The 22765-nt window shown below is 38.5% G+C and overlaps 1 protein-coding gene across 2 annotated transcripts in view; it reads right to left on the reverse strand.

Annotated features, from left to right (window-relative positions):
- PLD1 (phospholipase D1) overlaps positions 1 to 10453 on the reverse strand; it is a 116285-nt gene extending 105832 nt beyond the window's left edge. The window contains exons 1-5 of one of the 2 annotated variants that reach the window (XM_045539663.1): positions 10127 to 10453; positions 9756 to 9883; positions 7719 to 7864; positions 7398 to 7506; positions 5928 to 5993 (exon numbers count right to left, since the gene is read on the reverse strand). In XM_045539663.1, the coding sequence (XP_045395619.1) occupies positions 5928 to 5993; positions 7398 to 7506; positions 7719 to 7864; positions 9756 to 9883; positions 10127 to 10286 (609 nt within the window). In that variant the 5' untranslated portion in view covers positions 10287 to 10453. The remainder of the gene's footprint in view (positions 1 to 5927; positions 5994 to 7397; positions 7507 to 7718; positions 7865 to 9755; positions 9884 to 10126) is intronic. The other variant, XM_045539664.1, reaches the window with a different exon arrangement.
- Between the last annotated feature and the right edge of the window lie 12312 nt (positions 10454 to 22765).

The following is a 22765-nucleotide window of genomic DNA, read 5'->3' on the forward strand; positions in this document are numbered from 1 at the left end:
AAGAGTAATGGAAAACTAAGCAGCCATGCAGGCTGAAAAGAGACTGGGGAGACCTTTGAACAAGTGTAACCAGAAGAATTCTTTTTAATGAGTTGAAAATGAAGAGAATATTAGGTCCACCTTCACTGTATAAATTACTAGAAGATAAAAAACTATAAATCTTATAATAACAACAGCTATGGCTATATTTACTGAGCGCTTATTAGGTATTGGCACTGTGTTAAGCATTTTTCATGCATTATCACAAACCCCTTTGAAGCACGTGCTATTTTACTTATTGTACAGAAGAGGAAACTGAGGTTTAGAGCAGGAGTAGGCAAGTTTTTTTCTGCAAAGGGTTAGACTGTAAATATTTTGGGCTTTGTAGGCCATACAGTCTCTGTTGCAACTACTCAACCCTGCCATTATAGCATGAAAGCAGCCATGAGTGTGGCTAAGCTCCAACAAAACCGTATTTATAGATAGAAAATATGAATATATCCTAATTTTCATGTATCAGAAAATATTATTCTTACTTTGATTTTTCAACCACTTAAAAATATAAAAACTGTTCTTAGCTTACAGAGCACACAAAAACAGGCAATGGGCTAGCTCTGGTCCATGGGCCCTAATTTGCCAATCCCTGGTTTAGAGAAGTTAAGTAAATTATCCAAGATGATATAACTAACAAGGGATAGATTCAGTCTGAAGTTAGACCAAAGTCAGTACCTCAAAGGTAAGCTGTAAAACTGAAAAGATATTTAACATTTATCTTACTCAAATTAAATTCCTTGAATATTCTAACTAGTGAGGGCATAGAGGTAAAAAAAAAAAAAATCAACATTATGTAATGCTTAGCATATGCAGGGGATTTACCTCAACAATCTTTGAAACAGCTAAACACTATATTGTTCCCAATATACGGATTTTTTTTTAGAGCAGCCCTCAATAAGTTCGGATCTTCCAATGGTTCCTACACTATGTCAGTAACAGCCTTGACAGAAAAACAAAGACAAAAAGGATATTCTCCCAGCCTCAGGAAGCAGACAGAGGGGAGACTGAACATGGAAAACACTCCGCCTCAACAAAGGTATGTGGGAAGAACCACACCAGGTACATGTGAAAGTAGTTCTAGAGTTATAGAGTAGTGGGACAGTGACCATTTCCTAGCTGACATGACATCACAGAGGAAAGGACATTTGATCCAGGCTTGTAAATGGGAATGTTTTCCTTCAAAGTTTTATATTTGATTGGCTACATCTAATATTATATTAAACTTGTAAAAACATTACAAATATCTCAGAGCTGTCAGTCCTTGGGAGATTCAATTAAATGCTTGCATTTCTTTCTTTTCTTAGGGTTACTTGCAGAAAGTAAGTTTTTAAAATTCAAAAGGACTTAAATATATTTAAAATTCCTAAATCAAACATATTTTCACAAGGCATTTTTTAAAATAAGGATTTTAAAAGTCAGGGTCTTTAAATTTCATTTCTTATATAAAACATGATGATTCATTCAGTACCATGCATTTTTTATCTGATTTGCTAAAATCCTTTCTAATCGGAAAATGTAGTAACCCATGAGTTATTAGAAATGATGCTCAGACTGTCAGCTATAGAATCCAAAATGTTTTAAAACGCTAAACCATAGCTTCTCATTTTATCTCTAGGGAGCAGACAGATAATGTCAATCCTAGTTAACATTTGAAGAAACTACTACAGAGGTGTAAATAATTTATGCAAAGTCACAGAACAATTGGGGAAGAATAGGAAATGAAAGCAAAAATCAAGGAAACCACTTATCTAATATCTGGGTATTTTCTTATTCACATAGCTCTTATCATCAAATAGTTGACAACAGAAATAGTCTCTGAAATCATTCAGAAATTGTAACTTTAGAATATCATAACAAAATTGCTAAGTGTAGAGAATTTCATCTATATAAAAAATCATGCACTAGTAATATAGAAAATTAAAAATTGTACATTAATATGAAATTTAACTTATCCTAATGTCTTAGTAAAGTTTGACTAAAGAGAGATTTCAAGAAGGAACTAGCCCTATTATAGAAAACAAAAATCTCTGGCAATAAACATTGTTCTAAAACAAATTCATCAAATTGAAAGTAAATGTGTCAAAGATAACTGAGAGGAAAAACCAATTTAAAAGTCTGAAATTTAACAAAGATCGTGTTGTCCAAACTTCTCAGTGATAAGAGTTCCATTCTCCATTTGGGGAGGTGATTCTCAGGAATAAGAATTTAAAGATCAATTTAAGAGTATTTCATAAGGCTTATTCCATTATGTCTTGAGTACTGTGCTAATCAAATACCTTTTCGTCTTTGTTTTTCGGCAAAGGAATTTGTGAAAAATGCAATTCAATAATGTTCTTGGCACTAGGTGGAAAGTGGTCTCAAGTAAAAAATTATAATGTGACTTACAAATTGGATGTTAAAAAAGTTAAGAGAAATAGAGAAGCAAAAAAGTTGCCATACCAAGAGACAAGCAACAAACTCTGGCCATAACACCAAACCCTAGCAATTACTTGGCAATCCTATACACACTGCCCTTCCACTCATCTTTGTATTATAAAGGGACAGTGACTTTCAAAGGCTCCTTTTACTTCTCAGGTAGCTAAAATTCAAGTGAGTGGCCAAGTTGGAAATTATCCAAATTATCTTCCAATGAGGAAGACAATAGTATTGGGTTGGGCAATTCCGTTGTAGTGAAGGTGGAAGGTGGACTCTGGTATTCCAGGAAAGGCAGGGAACCAAGAAGGTATCTAATCTATGGAGGAAACTGGGAGGCTGGACAAAGGTCCAAGGTCACTCCCTACAGCTTTTCTCTGCTGGAATGGAAACACTGTGTGGATCTTTATTCTTTCTACCTACTCTTTCCTCTGTTAAAGTTACTCATCCTACAAAACAAGAGTGAGGTTAATCCAGTATTATTGATCTGTGGGATTTGTATTAAGATTTCAAGCTAATCACCATTTTGGAAATAAGGAATCTGAGTCATAGGAGGGAGTTAAATTATTTACTTCAAGTTAGGGATATGATCCCATCAGTTTAGGGCCCTTCTCTTGGAAATTGTGCATTTTGTTCCATTTCTAGATTTTAATCTTAAGTAAGAAAAAAGTATATTTTCTATTCCTTATTCCTCTTTCTTTTAATTCCCTGGAAGATAAACATTTTCCAGTTACTAATTAAAATGCCTAGCTAGTGGGCTCTTCACTGCAGCCACCACTAATACAATTTCAGAACACAAAAGGAATTCCTGTTTGAGATTTTTTTTATGTTGTAGTACAACTCAGATATTGCTATATGTTTTTTATATATTTATGCTTAGAGAAAAGGTGAAATACATTTGTCCCAATTTTACAAATGAGCAAAGAAAACTGAATGAATTACCAATAATCGCTGAGGAAACTGATGCTCAATACACTAAAACACCTGGATACTCTCACAAGAAGGAATAAAAGGAATTAAAAACGGAAGTCCTCATAATCCTGGAAGAAAAGGTAGTTGTCTGGGTACAAACCAATGACTATATAAAAGTGAGAGGAACAATGCCTTTTAAAAGCCATTTAAAAAAAATAGTCAATGCTTTGAAGTCTAAACCCAATTCCTTTTGAGAAAATCCTATTATACAAATATTGTAATAATAAATCTATCTCTACTTCTTAAAGTGGTCCAACTTTACCAAGACATTTCTAAGCTGACCATAACATTTTAGTTTAATTCTCGAACTCTCCTGATGATAAGAATCACCTGAGCCATTTGGTAAAAGTACATATTCCAAGTACAGATCTGGATGGTCCCATAGAAATTAAGGACATATCTGTCCAGGCCCTTGACCTGTGATCAATGATTCTATCTGTTTAAGGACCAGAATGAATTTAAAATAGGTTCGTTTTATACTTATAAAGTATAAAGGTATTATATGTGTATATGTAAAAATAGCCTTTTAATGTGCTTTTTGCAGATGGGATTTTTAATAGTTCTCACAATTATTAAAGAAAATACATAGATGCCAATCTAATTTCACAAATATGAGGTCAGGTTACATTTAGTGTGAAAGGAAAATAATGTTAGAGAAATAGTATATGTCAAATTGTACCCTATGCTTGACTTATTTGGAGAATTCAGCGCTGGAGAGAATAATCTCGGTAGGCATCGAAAATGAGGAGGAAAATCTATTCAGCCAGTTGCCAGTGAGGCTTTCCTGTCCAAAGGAAATGTCTATGAGGGACTCAGGGATTTCTAAATACAATATGGCTTCACTTTGAAAAGATTTTTATGACTGGAAAAGTAATTAAAATGAACATTTTAGCAATGTAAACATTCTTTAGTCAACATTAGAATCCAAAATGTAGTAACATACATGGAAACAGAAGAGTGAACTCACCAAGTAAAGCCAAAAGAAATAGTAAAAGTAAAGGCACAGGAAGGCAGAAAAGTAAAAGAAAAGGAAAATTATTGCATATGGGTACTAGAACACATTTAAATAATTCCCTATTAAAGAAAACAGCATACCGGATTTCAGAGAACACAACAGGAGGCAGCAGTTTTAGAAACAATAGCAGTAAAATCCTTATTCATTATAGTATTTCAATGATATGATACGAGTTCCCTGTGAGTTCCCGTGTCCCATTAATAGAAGGGTAGAAACCCCTCCTATCATCCTTCTCTTGAGATCCTCTGGTTGAACTCAGATTCCTATTTTTCTGAGAAAACTCTTTTCTAGGATCACAAAGCCACAGAAGCTCGTCCAAGTCCACCTAACATTCCAGCCAAGCTGCTGCGGAAGGCAGGCGGTGGCTGGACCCAGGTCAGCTGTGTGTGAAGGGAACCAGCCTCCAAATAATACACAGCAGGAGGGCAGCAGGAGGGCAGCTGCAGAGCCAGGACACCCTCCCTTTCTCTCCAAGGTACACTGAGGTCTTCCCTCTTTCTGTTTATGTGTTCATGTGGTGCCATTCTCTACGTTAGAGGTCAAATCACAACTGCAGCAGCTCTTGAGTTCTGCACATACATTGTATGCATACATACAACCCCACGGCAACACAGGTTATATATATGCAGACTTAAATATAATAATCTAGTGTATTCTCAGTTATACAGACCTCTGGATAATTGAAGACTAATCCTTTAAAAATGTGCCCCGCCACCGTTCAAGGGCCTCTAAGAGGGCAGAGCTCATTGTTTGCTGACACTGCAAAATCCACTCCCGCCTGCTTGCCCGCTGTGTGCCTCCCAAGCTTAATCTCTGTGGCTCTTCTAAGCCCCACCACCTCTTTTCTCTCTTCTCAGATTTCTCAAAAGTTTTTCATTTCCCCAGCTTTTCCCATGCTTCTCACTTTCACATGAAAAGACAGGCCTTAGGAGGATGGCTGGAGCCCAGGAATTTGAGGTTGCAGTGAGCTGTGATGATGCCTCGGCACTCCAGCCCCAGGCAACAGAGCAAGACCCTGTCTCAAAAAAAAAAAAAAAGAAAAGAAAAAAAAGACAAGGCATCACAGGCCAATCAGATGGCAACCGTCCTGTGCCATATAATCTCTGGGCATTCAACTCTGCCCAACTGTTTTCATCACTTACTGCTCAACATTTGTTCTTTGGAGCTAGAAATGCTTTTTGGGATTATTCTAGAAGCCTGAGGAGAGAAGAGCGTTGATTTCTAGATAATCTAGCGTATGGTAGCATTTCAAGCTGATTTAAATCTACCGTTATAGACATATTAAGTTCTATTCAAAATTTTTAAAATAGCATCATATCACCGTAGACTGAATCCTTGCTGTCAAATCAATCTTGTATTCATTTAATTTATTTTAATTCAAGGAATAATGTAGATGTGGATACAAGCACTTGTGTTAAAAAAAAGATCTAAAATTTAGCTGTCAATTTACTACATTACAAATTACTTCAAAGTTAAGTCACTCACTAGTACTTACTGTGGCATGATAGTTTCTGTACATGGGCATTTTTAGTATCTTTGTCAAGTAATCTTCCAGCTGTTTCTGTAATGCAAATATTTTAGGTCATGGTTAACAGGGTCATATTCATTAAAAAACAAAACAGCAGTGACAATAATGAGATCATCATTTCATCTTAACTTCTGTAAGTTATTCAATTATTGATTAATATAATCACTGGAAAAGGAATCCTGAATACCTTAAGGTGTGATTTCCAAAGTTCTCTTGAACTATTATTTAAATCTCTTCTTGCTATTTAACTTTCTACATGCTTAGGTCTTCTATGAACTGCTGACCAGCCCTGAGCTACATATTCTTTTAATCCTCCATAGCTATTAGAACAAGACTTGCCCAAAGTAGGTAGTTTTAAAGCATTTGTTGATTTTACCAAAAATTTTTATTTTTTTCTACTCTAACATTAAATTTACTGAAGGATACACTTTAAACAGCTTTTCAGGAAAAAAGGGGAGAGGTTAAAAGAAAAAAATTTTCTAGTAAAATGTACTGAATTTTAAATATGTAAAAATGTGTGTGTGTGTGTGTGTGTGTGTGTGTGTGTGTGTGTGTGTATTCGGAGGGGAGAAATGAGGCTTGGGCCTGTAGAGCAACATATGTCAATCATATTGACCATGATACAAAATCCAGCATCTTTTTGTCGAATCTCTAAGTGTTAACAGCCATAGTTATTTTCAGTTGAATTCACACACGTGCACACAGTAACCCAAAACTCTATCATTTTGTATGTCTGAGTACCTTGGAAAATATTTGGTCCAGACTCCTGAAAAGATTTTAAACAATATGACAATCACAAAGGAAAAATCCAACATCCTGTCTGAAATATAGAAGTTTCAGATTACAAAACAGAGCTGACAGAAATTAACAGATTACTTGTTAATTTTCTAGTGAAAAAAAGAAAATCCTCCACCCTGGGCAGGGCCAGTCACTGAAGCAGAGAGGGCAGAGTGTCCCTCCCCCTGTGCCTTCCGTCCTGGTGCTGCGTAGGTCCGTACTCCATCCCGCCCTTCTCAGACCCAAACTGCCCCACCCACAGTTTAGGAATGAGCTTTTACATATATTTACAACGAGTTACTACAAAATGTATGGAAACATATGATTTTAAAAGGTAGATCTCAAAACTCACAACGATGAGTTCAATCTTTGACTCACAACCAGCCTGGGGAGGTTCCTGCAAGGCGGGCAGCTTCTTCATAACCTAAGCTCTAAGAACACTCTTCCTCTTCTGGACAAATGCAGCCTCTCCATGGCTTAGGGAGGAAGGGGATGTCTGAGTAGTTCCAGAAAAACTAAACCAGGCTGGGTGATTGACCAGCGAGTGAAAGAAGTTGCAGCCAGACCGACTCCACCCCTCGGTGGATGATGTGTTTCTACAGCGCTGCATACAGTGCTGCAAAATTATGTTGAAAACAACAGAACAGTGAAAGGACTTACCCTTCTACCAAAGAATTGTTCTTCTCTAATCTGGTTTTCAGATGAACGGGGCAAACTGGGCATCTCTCGGGGCTCCTCCCCTTTAACATTTTGTCTTCTAAATGTGTGTCTAAAACACACACACAAAGCAAACATTTATTAGATTATTCTTGGACTGTGATTCTTGTAATATCTTTCATGATATGGCTTATTTTTAAAAGACCTTATTTAATTAAAAATATCTACCAACAATGGACTAGTTAGACTATAATATGAATGAAATACACTTTCCATCCAACTTGTATACCAGGATAACTTTATAATTAATTCTGAAACGGTTACCTTCTGGTGGGAATGGGGATTCGGATAAAGGCTTTGTACTTAAGTAGCTCTCTGTGAAATTCTTCAAAGTGCTTGAATTTCCTCTTAACTTGCCATTTAAATTCCCCATGTGTTAATTCAATAGTATAAAGATTGACACTCGGTACCTACAGTGATAAATAAAAATCATTGGTATTTTAGATAACAACAAAAATTCCAAAGCTCTCAATGAACAACAGTTAATTAATAAGTAACATGGAAGTATACTTAAGTCTAGCTTACTTATTTCATGTAAGTACTTAAGCAATTTTTTTTCAAAAACAACTGATTACATAAATAATATTCTCTTAAATGTTCACCTGATAAATTACATAAGACAAACTTTGAATCACATCATAGACAAACTACTACAAATCCTATCCCTCTAATACACACACACACACACACACACACACACACACACACACACCTGAAACCAGAAGCCAGGTAAAAGAGACAATGAGTGAAGACCCTAACTAGCCTTCAGGGGTCTAGTTCACAAATACAAGGAGTGGACAGGCAATTGGTGGGGGTGACAGAGAGGCAGGAGGTAATGGATGCTGGGAACACTATATTGGCCCTTTTGTCCTTCAAAAATGGCATGACATGCCTCCTCCCCTTCCACTTCTGAAACACACTTCAAGGTCCAGTCTTGCCCCGCTACCCCGAGGCACCACTGTGTTCAGGAAGGGTAGGTGGAGAAATGTGCCGTAGTAATGAGTATACATGGCATACTTGTATAATATAATACTATATATTATTATTAAATCCTCATAACAAACCTATAAGATAAGCACTACTATACCCATTATTCGGATGAGGAAACTGAGAAACAGAGAGATTGAATAACTTCCTCAAGATCACAAAGCAAAGACAGGAATTAAACCATGCAGTCTGGCTCTAGAGTCTGTGCATTTAACCCCACATGTTACTGCCTCTCAGTCTAAAAGTTGGTAGGCAGAGTAAGAAGACAAAGGCGATCTGAGAGAACTTTCAGGCTGGGTTGTGCTCAGTGGTGTATCAGGGAGACATGACACAACTCATAAGAAAAGCCTAAGGCAAAGGCTGGACACCGCCGTGGGAGTAACTGGGAGTCAGTGCACGTACAGGTAGGTCAGGACAGAGTATCCGGCAAAACTGTCAAGAAAACAGGGCAGCACGAGCCACCCTCCAGATGGCAAGGAGGAAGGGAAGGCAAAGCCTGCCCCTGACAGGAGGTTATTATTATTACTGGCTGAGGCAGCAGCCAATAGTGGCCTTACTCAACCAGGGTTAGAGCTTAACCTGAAAGGACAAAGGCCACCACCCTGCAGCAACATTCCCTCCTCCAGACTTGACAAGTACAAAATCCAGGCAGGAACTGAGCAAACATAACTACCCAATAGCTTCTCCGACTCCAGGCCATTTCAAAGGGCATAGCTGTGCCTGTTGAAGACATTCTACTCTAATGCCTTTTCAGTGTCCGATGAAAAAAACGTTTGAATGAGGACTAAAGGCTGGCGTTCTAGGAACAAGTCACAGAGGCAGAGTATGCCAGCAGAATTCTCTCAGCAGTACTTTTGGGTAACAGCACTGGCCAATCCAGCATCTTGACTTTTTTTTTTTTCTTTTAAGAGTCAGGTAGCACTAATATTTTCTTGCTAAACAAGCATTAGCAATGCTAAACTTTGATTTATACCTGTCATTCTAGGTGGAATGAACATGCCTCAAGAATCCCAATGAAACAGAAAATTGGGGAGAGAAGAGGATTAGGAGAGGCACTTTGCAACTTATTAAACTGATAAGTTGCCTTAAATGTCTTTTAAAAAGGAAGAGTATTGTCCAGAATGGAAGAAGAGGAGTATGAGAATAAAGATAAAATGGGAAGGAAGCAAAACTCGGGAGGTGATAAGGACTTAGAAGTGATAGAAAAACAAACAGAAACCTAAAAATATGGTCATAGCTAGGAAGAAGGAAAATGGAGGCAATGTGCTAATCCACATATACTGACAAATGAAAAGGGAGTCCATAAACGCTGACCCTTGTTGTAGATGTGAAGCGTTCCACTTCCAGAACTTGTGCTTTTATTGGACAGCCAGAGAGATACGTCTGTATGTTAGGCTCCTTAAATCCTTGAGTGTTATAAATAGCAGAGAAAGGGATATACACTAAAAAATAAGTAAATAAAGTTATCGCAATATATAATATTAGCATAACTTGCCTTTTAGAGGCATTCTTTTAAGAATCATAATGTGTTAAAACAAGTAAGCCTCTTATAAAACTCTCTCACCCCAATGTTATGATATGATACCTACAAGGAATACCAATCATTTGCTGGTTATTTCAAATTTGTGCTCTGCCAACCAACCCCAATGAACTGTTTTCTTCCTCCTCAGATCATCAATTTTTACCTTCCTGTGTCTTGGGATCACCAGGAGACACATCGTATTCCACCTCCTGTCCCTCAAAGTGGAGTTCCCGCGTGTCCAGATTTTCTATCAGATTACTCATGTCAGCAGCGATTTTCTGCAGTGTAGAGGTATTTACCCTTGGCTCGTTTTTCAGCGACATGTTAGCTTTTGATAGAGTAAAAGCAGAGGGACTAGGAAAGAAGAAAAGGGTTACAAAGGCTTTTTATTTTGGTCAAATAAAACCCTGCTACCCAATTTGAATCTAGGCTTAGGTACAGCAGATGGAAGCAAGTCAACTAGCTCTGGATGAGCCTCAGTTATCCCAAATAATCTTTTTTTTTTCTTTTTTTTAAGACATGGTCTTGCTCTGTCACCCAGGCTAGAGTGCAGTGGCATCATAATAGTTCACTGCAACCTCAAACTCCTGGGCTCAAGCCATCCTCCTGCCTCCGCCTCCCAAGTAGCTTGGACTACAAGCGTGTGACACCTGCCTGGGTAATTTTTCTATTTTTCATAGAGACAGCGTCTCACTCTTGCTCAAGCTGATTTTGAACTCCCGGCCTCAAGCAATCCTCCTGCCTCAGCCTCCCAAAGTGCCAGGATTACAGGCATGAGCCACCATGCCCAGCCCAAACAATCTTTTAATTGATGTTCCTGTTCAACATTTAAAGGATTCCTAGCTTGTAAATTAAAATGAAATAAAGCACTTAATTGAACAAACAAGAAAGGAAAAGAAACACCATAGTGAATAAATGTCAACATTTCTCTCATCCAATTTTTTTAACTTGGATAACTGAGGAGAGATTCAAGGGAGATTAGTTTGGGAATGCTTATTCAGAGAAAGAAATTGATTCTTACCTGTAATAAATAGAGATAAAGACAAAATATCATGTAAAATAAGCAACTCTAAATATTTCCTAAAGAAAATTAGGATATTTCACGTATCTCAACATGCAGATTTAGAAATATTTTTATGACAGCATAACCTTTCTACATTTTCTCTGTAGATAATATTCCAAGCAAACTGTATATTATATTACCTCTTTGAGATATGAGATTTCGGCCACGACTTTACATGAAGTATCCTGACGTACATGTCTTAAAAGGAAAATGATTAATATACCTGTTCTGAAAGATACCTGAGGTGCTAGAATTATACTTCTCACCTTTTTTAAAGAAAACTGGTTCTATTTCATACTGACATTTAATAACACAAGTCGTTGCACATCAGTACCCAGGGCAGAAGAATTCATATAGATTTTATTTTTCATGTAAAATACTGAGATTTAAGCTTTGCACACTGTCATCAGAGTTGGATGAAAAGTCTGTATTGCCTGATGTAGAAATAATCTCTCTGTTACAACAAGGCTGTAAAACAAAAGGACTTTCAGACCAGTAACTCTTCGGCACATGTTCATTTATGACTACAAACACAAATATTTACTGAGCGTCCACCATGTGTGAGATGCAATGGACGAAAATGTGAAGACAAGTGAGGCGGGTGGGACCCTGTGATTAAGGAGCACCGGATGTGGGTGAGGGAACCCCAAGTTCATCCCTGGCCTCTTCCCAGGTCTTGAGCTTCCTGAGAAGGGAATATGCTGAGGGGTAACACTTAGCTGGGTTCTCTCCCACAGGTGCTATGGAAAAGCTAGGTGGCTAGGAGGGAAATGCTAACTAAGAAAGAGGCTTAGGCAAACGCGGACAGCCCTTACTATAACTCAACAGGTCTCTAAAACCTGTCCTATATCTGGCAGGAAAAGATCTCGTTTGAAAATTCAAAGATAGAAGTGAAGGAGGCCAGTCCTGGCTGGCCAGATATACGTATATTGCACAAAAGCAAGCATTGTTGCCTTGTTGTCAACACTGGTAGACTCGTCAACCTGGATTGTGTACCACAGTGACTCATTAATCCTCTGTAACAATTGTGCCTCAATATCCTCTATTTCATCAATTCGTCTAGTCATGGTACTAGTGGAAAGGGGAACATGTGCCACCTTTTGAACTGCAGCCTGTCCTAAAAGTTCACGGCAAATGTCCTTAGCAGCAGGCAGGACCTACTCTTCACCAGCAGGAAAAGGCTTCTTAGCTTCAGCAATGCACTTAGCCACTACGCATAACGTCTCAGTGCAGGCACAGTTGATGAAGTCGTGACCTTCAATAATTGCTTCTGTTCTTTGTGTTCACCTTCTTCCTTTTGAAAAACTTGAAAGACTTGTATTTTAATGCAGGGTTCTTGGTTTCCACGTGGCAAAGCAGTTTTAAAGGTTTCATGGCTTCATTGGACGGTTGGCCATCACATATTATAAAAAGCGGGCTTAGAGAATGTGAATCACCTGTTGGAATGAACCTGTAATTTAAGTATGACTCTTGATATTTTCTTTTAAATGTAGCTTTCATTTTGTTGGCAGTCTTAGAGTCTTCTGCTGTCTCATCATTGGGTCTTTCCCCCTTTTCAAAGAAGCTCTCAAGCGACGTTTGTTTTTTACTCATTTTTTTAAGGTTAGCTTGTGGGCTTACCAAAACTGTGACTGAGACAAGTGCACAGTGCAGGAAAGAGGCGTGGGTGGAAGTCGTCAATAAAATAATGGGCGGGCCATGCATGGACTAAAATAAGTGTCGGATTCTGACTTAAAGCCTGCCACCAGATGCAGCTGTACAACTGCAGTACATCAGCTGACTTGCCACTATAAAGCCTGCCACCAGATGCGGCTTGTCACTTGCCACTCACTGATAGAGTTTTGATATGAGTCTGCAAGCAATTTATTATGGTCTCTGTGCAGTCAACCTCTCTGCTAATGATAATCTGTATTTGCAGCTACTCCCCAGTGCGAGGATCACTGCCTCGGCTCTACCTCAGATCATCAGGCTTTATATTCTTACATGGAATGCGCAACCTAGATCCCTCCCATGCACAGTGGGGTTTGTGCTCCTAAGAGAATCTAATGCCACCAGTGATGTGACAGGAGGCGGAGCTCAGGCGGTGATGCCAGCAATCGGGAGCAGCTGTAAATACAGATGAAGCTTACCTCGCTGCTCACCTTCACTCCTCACCTCCTGCTGTGTGGCCCACGTCCTAACAGGCCATGGATTGATACCCATCTGTGGCCTGGAGGTTGGGGACCGCAGCTGTACAAGGTCATACAGTTAGTAAGTGGTGGAGAAAGGATTTGAATTTAGGTTTCTCTGACCCAAAGGCCATTGTTCTCAACCATAGGCTTTATCTTGCTGCCTATTTTTTGTAGATACATAAGTACCCTGGAATAGACAGAAGTGTTAAGATTAACAAGTACCCTGGGGCAAGACCCGTCAGGAGCTAACTCTAATGCAAAGAAATGGAGTCCTGCAGCTCAGACACCACAGGGTGAAGCCATGTAAACTCCCAAGGTCTTGGTTTCCTCATCTGTAAATTAAGGAGTTTGCGCCATTTCATCTTTAAGGTCCCTTTAACACTAAAATCTTAACTGTAGATAAAAGATGCCATAAAATTTTTCAGCCTACCCTTATAATTTAGTTTCTTTAACTCTTCCCGTATCCCAAGAAATTAATCCAAATAATTTTAAATTTGAGTAAGAAAAGCAGGTAGCAGAATGTTTTTCTAACCTGGGTAATTTAATTAAGGTCTCTTTTCAGACTCCATGGAGGAGCCATTGACTGGTCACAATTGAAATATTTATTTCTTTTCCTCTTATTCAACAAACACTTACTAGATGCCAACCATGAGTCAGATTTTGCTTTATTTAAAATATAAGGTAATGAAAAATTTAGAGGAAATGAGACAAGGAAAAACAAGTAAGAAATTATATCATTGCTGCTTGTTAATTTTTAAAGACTTTAGGTATTTTTTTATTGATTAAATAGACTTATGGTTAACCTTGCCAACCTTCTCAGGTTAGTGAAGAAAAACAAGGGTTACTTGAAATGACCTTCCTTTTGGACAAAGTGCTAATGTTAAAAACGTGTGTTAATTTTAAGATATACAGAGACCAACCTAAACATTGTAAGACAAATTGGGATAAATAGCACAGAGCCAGTGGATCAAGCTTAAATAAATATCTTATTTCAGAGAGAGAGAAAAGAACTACGTTAACTTGTGTTAAACTTAAGGAAGAGTGAGAAAAGAAACAAAGACATATTCTTATCATTTATTATCAAGTGTTCGTTATGTGCTAAATACAATTTTAGTACCGTTATGTTATTTAGTGCTCACCATGACCCTATCTGGTAGGTTTGATTATTCTGAGAGATTTAGCTAAGTAACTTATCCAGGGTCACTCAACTTGCATCAGTGTGGAGTTTATAAAGCAGATTTTTGTCTGGCTCTAAAATCTTATGGACTTGGTTATAGAGGTTCATAATTATTAATTTTATTTGATAGGCTTGTATGCCTATAGATTTAAATTAATCTTTTATATAAAGTTTAGGTTCTGTAATAACAAAAGATTTAATCACCTTAATTATCTAATCAGCATACCTTGGAAGGGATCCTATTAATCACATAGTTATTACAATTATGAAAACAACATATCTCAATAGGGTCCTGAATTTCTTCTTAGCCTTTTTTTATGGTTCATAAAATTGTATAAGATCACATGAAACTTCATAGACCCAAAGGGTTTGCAGATTTGTTCATATTTTTGTGAAGACTTTACCATTTAATTATAGAAAACGAAATCAAGTGATTTGTCCATCTCTACCTTCACTTGCATCCCTGGCTGTTTTGTGCCGACTTTTCATCCAACAATTGTATTGCTGGTTTCATTCTCGAGTATCAAGCTGTAAGACCAACTACATTGTCAGATCTTCATTTTTAAGTCAATGTTTTCTTTCATCTAAAATAATCTATAATGGGAGTGAGCAGCTGCCACAGTTACAGCGTATCTTACCGAGGGCTGGGATAAGGCCTGCAGTGTTTACGCTTGAGATAATGTAATTGATTTTTGTTACCTCCTTATGAAATTACACTGCAAGATCATTATCTCTCTCGGTACCATGAAGAGATGGTGCCATGGAGAGATAAGAGCAGCTGTGTTTTATTTCAGTTTGCATCTGTATCTGGGAAGAAAATAAGAGTTTTTTTTTCTGATTTTGAATACTAGAATTAAAAATCTTTGCAGGGAACATTTAATGACCTCTAGTTATTCAGTGATGAAATCAGAGACATCTAGAGTTTTCTTCTGATCTCCATTTTCGACAAGATTGGGAAGTAGAACATCAAAGAGAAGCAGATATTTTCCTTTTTAGATAGCAAATACATAAACAGTGCCTTATCCAAAATACATAATATTATCAGCTATAATTATTGTTATTAAATATTAACATTAGCTAATATTTGCTAAATATATGTTATATGCCAGGCACTGTATAAAGAGGTTAATTTCATGTTCTCATTTAATCTTCATAATAACCTTAGGAGCCGAGTCCCATTGTAACCCACATTTTTAAGATGAATAGCTTAGAGAAGGTAGGAAACTTGCTCAGGACTACACGGCCGGGAAGAGATGGAGCTGGTGATCAACTTTCGTTGGTCTGACTTCAAAGTCCAGCTATTTAACAAACCAGAGGTGGGATGGTGTGGGAGGAGGGATGGTCACTGGGAGACTTTTACTCCTTACTTTATGTATTCTTAAAGTAAAACAATTTAAAAAGGAACAACAGCAACAACAAAAACCAACATTCATTCTGTGAAAACAATTGTGATTTACTTCCTGCTTCCTTTCTAACATAATATGCAAAGTTCCTTCATTTTTTTCTATATGCTATTTGTACTTACCAAGAGAAATAAATGCCATGGATTCCTGAGCCAAAAATCGTATCATAATATATGGATGTGAAATGAATTATGATTACATTGTTTAAAACCAAACTGAGTCATTGAGAGATCTTTTCTCATTTTTCATTATGATGCAATTAGAGGATCCATAATCTATAACCCTTCAAGACACATCATATGCCAATTATTTATCTGGAACTGACTTGCTCCCTGAAACACAAAAATCATAAATGTGTATTCAAGTACTAAACTCAATCCCTTAATGATATAGTGAGCCTTAGATAAATATTTTTTGAGTTTAGCTGACTTTGAATGAAGTAAATGTGTATTACCATATTTTGCATTCCAGACTATACATTTTGGGAAAATATATTAAAAAAAATCCTCTTGATGTTTACTTTGATCTTTGAATTTTTTAAAAAAGAACATCATTTCCACAATTATCAATGGAGGGCCTATTATGTACCTTGGACAGAAAATTAAATGTCAGTGGTGTAAGGGAAAGGTCAGATGACCCACGACCATTCTATCCTCAGTGTATCCTGGGCAAGTGCCAGCCAGGTGCAAAATGGAAATAGTGCCATGTTTCCTCCCTCAGGATGTTGTGAGAAGCAAATGTAATCAATATATATCTACAGGCAAAGATAATTTTGGTTGCTAGTATCACCTTTAATTCTGTTAAAAGGTAACCCCTGAAAAATAATCTCAGAATTTCTTTTATTTCAGTATTTTTCAGGGCTGACAGACTAGGAAGTATCCTGCCTTTCATCAAGATTAACATACCATCTAGAAGCTGACTTTCTGGTGAGGCTACTCTAAGAATGGGTCTCTCCCATTCAACCAATCCTGATATTTCTGGATTATACTACTAATTGTAGAAACCAGTAAGCCTTCCCCTGCAAAAAGAATCACAGAAGGCATTAACCAGTCAGGTCCAGTTAATGCTCTTCCTTTTCCTTGCAAGTCTCCCTGGCCTCAGCCCACCTGCTCTCCCCAACTAGCTGTGCAATTCTTACTTTGCACCTTCATAATATTGTCCACTTGTTTCCACTACAGTGGCTCCTGCTCGCTTTGGGGTCCAGCCCCCTTTGTGACTTTGATGAAACCTATGAACCCACAACCCCAGAAAAAAATGAACATGAGCTCACAAATGGCATTTTGAATACATTTTCATAGGTTTATGGATGTCCCCTCAAGACCCTTAGGTTAAGAAGCCATGTCCACTGAGCTCCAATAAGTGCTGGTGTGCTGAGCACCTAGCTGAGCACCTGCTCGACAAATATTTGTTGACGAAGTGACTTAATCAGTGAGCTGTCCACAGAGAAACCTGCCAGCTCCAGGTTATCCGGTGAATGCCACACAGAAGTACTATTTCCCTCATACACCACAGATACTCTCAAGTGTAAAAGCTTCTGGTTGAGGGAACCCCGTGAGAGGTTTGCAACACGTAAGAAACAGGCTGCTGATGTAATCACAGCTCTCAGCAAGCTGCTACCGACTCTTCCTGTGTACCAGGCTTTGGGTGAGAGCTTTTCATGCACCCTATCAAGTAATCCTCACAACAACTTCATGAGGAGGCACTACCATTGCTCCCACCTTACAGATAATGAGACAGTCTGTGCCAGGCGACAGTCAGAAAGTCAGCAAGCCAGCTCTCAGCCCAGCTCTGGCAGACCCTAGAGCCACACACCTGTTCTGCCTCTGTCTTCCACCTGCACCTGTGCCAAGAGAAGGAACTACCATGATGTGCAATCACACAGCCCCTCTTACTGTCCATAGCCTGTGAGTCCAGCCTGCCATTATGTCTGTGGTTCTAAGACACAGAAGTTTTCTTCCCAAACACTGTCTTCCCTCTGAGCGCCTCACCGGTCTGATCTCGAGACCCTCAGAGCCCAGCAGTCTTCTACTTACTTATCCTTCTCTCCTGCTTTCTTATCAAACCCTCCATGTGGCCTAACATTAAAGCTGCTTTTCTCTTTGAGGTATCCAGATTGCTGCTAAAAATCTGGACTCACTGTGCCCGCAGAACAGGAGTTGAAAGCTAAAAACCAAATCTACAGTGACATAAAGCAAAATGTTTACATGGTTCCTAAAATTTCCGTAATCTCTGCCATTAGCTAATCTTGTCAACTGGTATAGTATTAGTATGCTATTAGGATACTTCTGCTAATGATCCCTCACAGCCACTTTTCATATTAACCCAAGAAAACCAGGGCTGCTTTCTGACATGGAGCAACAAATAAATTCCACAAGATGTCATTGTTTCCAGAGAAGATCACCTTGCAGACAGCTGTTTCGTTACCCAATGCTGAATTAGGATATAAGTCACATCTTTTTAGCATGAAAATCATTTCCTGATTCTCTTGATTTTCCCTAAATCCTTTGACCTCCTGGTATGGCCTCTTAAAAACATCCAAGGCATCTGTTCTCTGGCATGAGTTTTCTTAGTCATGTCCTTTGATACGTCCTAAATTTAAATATTATACTCTTTGCAGTGGTACCAGCTTCTTTTAGTCTATATTAGTCATATCTTTGAATTCAAACTTTGTTTCTAGAAGCAAATACAAGTATTAGGGGAAATTGACATCTATTTCAAGTATTGGTGGTTAGGAAAATATTATCTGTCATTTATTGAGTGCCTACACTGAAAAGCACATAACATGTTTTACTTCTAGTCCTCCCAACAATCTCTTTTTAGAATCGAGGCTATGGGGCCACAGGAGCTGATGGAGGCTGCATAGTTGTGACTGGTAGGACAGGTCCCAGTGTGTGGACCCCCCAGGTGCACTTCGTCCCACCTGCCTCCCTGGCTTCTGCTCAAGGAGATCCCTGTCACCGTCACTCTCATCTCTTCTGTCATCACCAGCCATCTCAGCCTCTCAGCCTCCTCCGGGATGAGGGCAGGGCCTCAGGGCAGCCTTCAAGGCAGGCTGACTGCACTCACCTCCGCCCAGACCCTCAAAGGCACTGGCTCATCCTGCCTGCTGCGCTGGGAGCCTGTGATCTCGCTCCCTCAGGAGCCGTGTGTGTTGGGGGTGTGGGGAGTTGTAGGGAGAGCACAGGGAACCAAGTCACACGACCTGTGAGACTGGGGCTAGCTAAGTTGCTGGCAGATGCATGCCTCTCCCCTCTCTTCCTCGCCCTGACTGTGCTGAGCACACTGGTACCACACACAGCCTATCTGGAAGATGCCCTACGGGACGGAGCAACAGGCTGCTTTTCTTGTGAAGCTGTGGCCAGCCAGGCAACCCACCGCCTTGCGTTCTTCCTGCCTCTCTTCTCTTCACCTCTCACTTTTGCTGCTCCCGGTAAAGCTACCATGCAACCTTCGCTCAGGCTCTATGCAGGAAACTTGGGCTAGGATGGAGTTGGAACAGGATTCCAAAGCTCACAGTTTTTTTGTTAGTTTGTTTTTTTACTGAATCATCCTGCCTCCTGCAGAAATCCATTTTGTGTTGAAGTTAATAGTAACAACATAAAGTAAATTTGCATCTTTCTTACTATGTGCCAGACAGTGACCCAGGTGCTTTGCATGCATTAACTCAATCCGTCCTTACAACAGACCTATGAAGTAGCTGGTATTATTACCCCCTTTTTATAGGCAAGGAAACTGAAGGCACAGGCAGGTTAAATGACTTGCTCAATCTCACAACCATCTGATGGGAGTCAACTATCTAATTTGCTCCTATTTTTGCCTTGACTAACCTGGGCAAAATCACTGTAGTTAGTGTTCAGCTTCCTCATCTAAAAACTGAAAATAAAAATATCTTAATTAGCACTTTGCAATATTATAAGAAAAACTCCTCTCTCAGCATCACTAAATGTTGGGAAAAAACAGCACAGTCTAAGCGACCCCACCCAGAAGATAAAAACCCAGCCCAATTGCCAAGGGCATTTAGGTGTCTATCTGAGCCAACATCTAAGTAGATTTATTCCTTCCTCTATTAATGACAATGCACATTATAAACATCTGTATTTGCAGAGAAAACATGAAACAGCCATTCCTAATTTCAAAGCCTGTTAATAAGTTTATTAGGTGTGAGTGAGATACTTTGAACAATCACTGGATTAAATTAAGAAGGCTCTTAAAGGGAAAATTCTTCTTTATAAAAAGAAAGGTGGTTAATATTGCTAAAAACTGTGGTCAGACTTCTAAACATGTTCGATGTTAAATAAATACTAAATTTCTTTATGTCCGAGAATAGAATATTCATGCATTCCTTTCTTTTCCTTGCCTCCAAAGCAACGGGCAAACAGCCTCTGTTAGTGTGAGTTTTGGCAGTACAGGGAGTGTTTTCAGCGATAACCCATGTATTTCACCTATGCGAAGAATGAATCTGGCAAACACACATGTGTGATCTCCTCTAAACTTGGTCCAGTGCTAGTTAGCTCTCAAATGTTGACACAACTGCTGGTAGACATAGCACAATGTCAATTTTTTTCCCATCTTTATAATTACAAAAAATGTTTGTTGAAGCAGTATACTACCATGGTAGATATGTGATTTTGAGTGAAATAACTTGAAATCTGATTCTCCTTATGCTAAAACAAGTTATTTACAACTCTCTGAGTCTCAGTCTCCTAATGCCTAAAATGAAAGTAATATTGAGTGGCTTGGCGCTTGGGCTATACTAGATACTAAAATAATGTTAGTTGCTCCTATGCCTCCAGCTATTTAAAAAGTCATAAATAAGACCTCTGTCCAAAGTTCATATACCAGAATCACTTCCCTTCTAAGCACAGGAACTAGCAGCAAGAGTTAGATCCTGGGGATGGTCTGATGTTGTCCACTATAGAAAACACAGCCGCAGACTTCTGGAAACAAAATAGATTAGGCTAATATATATACTCCCTTTTAACTGAAAATAACATAGAATTGCTGAATGAATTGTAGTCGTTTTTAGAAAATATTTACTCAAGAATAACAGCAGTGGCAGCAGCAATAAAAACAATATGATGGAAAACCCGCAGTATCCAAGAATGAAGAAACAAATTAAAGTCTGATGAGTACACTGGAATTGAAGCTGCACGGGCCCAAAGGGTTTTGATCTTAAAGGTCTGTGATTACAGTTCTGTTCCCCAACATGACTGTTAGGAGATATAACCCTAGGACTATGGAAGGCAGGACCCCGAAGTGAAACTTCTACCCAAAACCTAGAGCCTCAAAGAGCTACACTATTTATTTATTTAATTTTTTTTTTTCTGTTTTGAGACAGGATCTCTCTCTCTGTTGCCTGGGCTAGAGTGAAGTGGTGTCATCCTAGCTCACAATAACTTCAAATTTCTGGGCTCCAGTTATTCTCCTGCCTTAACCTTCCAAGCAGCTGGGTCTACAGGCACATGCCACCACACCCACTCCCAGCTAATTTGTCTTTTTTTTTTTTTGTAGAGATGGAGGGGTTTCACTTTTGCTCAGGCTGGTCTCAAACTCCTGGCCTCAAGGGATCCTCCTGCCTTGGCCTCACAAAGTGGTAGGATTACAGGCTTGAGCCACCATGCCCGGCCTTACACTATTTAAAGGAAGGTAAAAGAACCATACCCAGCAGCCGTGGGAAGAAACTACATGGAATTGTGGTAACATCAAAAGTGAAAAACTTTATATAAAAGTTATCCACAATCATAACTTCTGGCTTTCAGTAATAGAGGAGAAGCTCCTATTAGATCAGCCATCTCACAGATAACAACTGTAGATTATGGACAAAATATAAAAAATAACTGCTTGAAGAACAAACAAAATCAAGCAGAAACTAGAGGGCAATCTACATTTGGAGACATAAATGACATAGTTTTTGTCTAAGGACTGGCCCCAGACCATGCCAACTTGGGTGACTAAAACTCAGATAAAAAAATCCATACATAGTCTTACTAGCTTGAAGAACCAAAGAACAAACTTCACAGCAATCATAGCAGCTGAAAAGTGAGGTCAGAAGTCCTGGAAGGGAGTAAGCTGTAGAGGGGGAGCTCCAAATTCTGCATTGGCTGAACCTTGAATTACGTAGGCATAGGGGTACATTACAAAGCAACTCAGCTAGTACTAAAATGACTTTAACAGATATTTTGGCTGCTGCCCACCATGAGAGAGACAGAGTTTAGAGTTTGAATCCAGGTAAGTTAAATACCTGCTTTAAGAAAAAAAAAAAACTCTTGAAAGAAACATAACTGAATACAGAGTCTCTGCAACATATCAGTCACAATGCTACCTAAAATGATTAGACATAGAAGAAACAAAAAAAATATAATCCATTCTGAAATGGAAACTGACCCTAACATTTTGAAATTAGCTGACAAGGATTTTAAAACAACTATTATAATAATGCTTAAGAATCTAAAGGACAATATGTTTTTGATGAATAAATAAATAGAAAATCCCACCAGAAAAAGGAAAAAAATTGCTAGATGGGCAGAATGGCAATGACAGAAGAAAGAGTCAGTGAGCTTGAAGATAGACCAATAGAAATTATCCAATCTGAAGAACAAACAGAAGGGGAAGAGATTTTTAAAAAATGAACAGAGCCTTAGTGGCCTATGTAATAATATATTTTTAGAAACCTAACATACATATAATTTGAATCCCAGAAGGACAAGGTAGAGAGAAAATGGGGCAGAAAAAAAAATGTTTGATGAGATAATGGCCAAAAAATTCATCAAATTTGGTGAAAGAAATAAATTTAGAGATTGAAGGAGTTCGATGAATCCCAAGTAGGAATAAATACAAAAGAAAATCACACCTAGGTACATCAAAGTCAAGCTGCTGACATATAAAGGAAAAAAAAAAACAGCCAGAGAAAAATAACTTACTGCATTTAGGAGAACTGTACTAGTGACCACTAATTTTCTCATTAGTAATAAATGGAGGCCACACAACA

This window comes from Lemur catta, chromosome 1 (assembly GCF_020740605.2).
Source record: "Lemur catta isolate mLemCat1 chromosome 1, mLemCat1.pri, whole genome shotgun sequence".
Classification (NCBI taxonomy): domain Eukaryota; kingdom Metazoa; phylum Chordata; class Mammalia; order Primates; family Lemuridae; genus Lemur; species Lemur catta.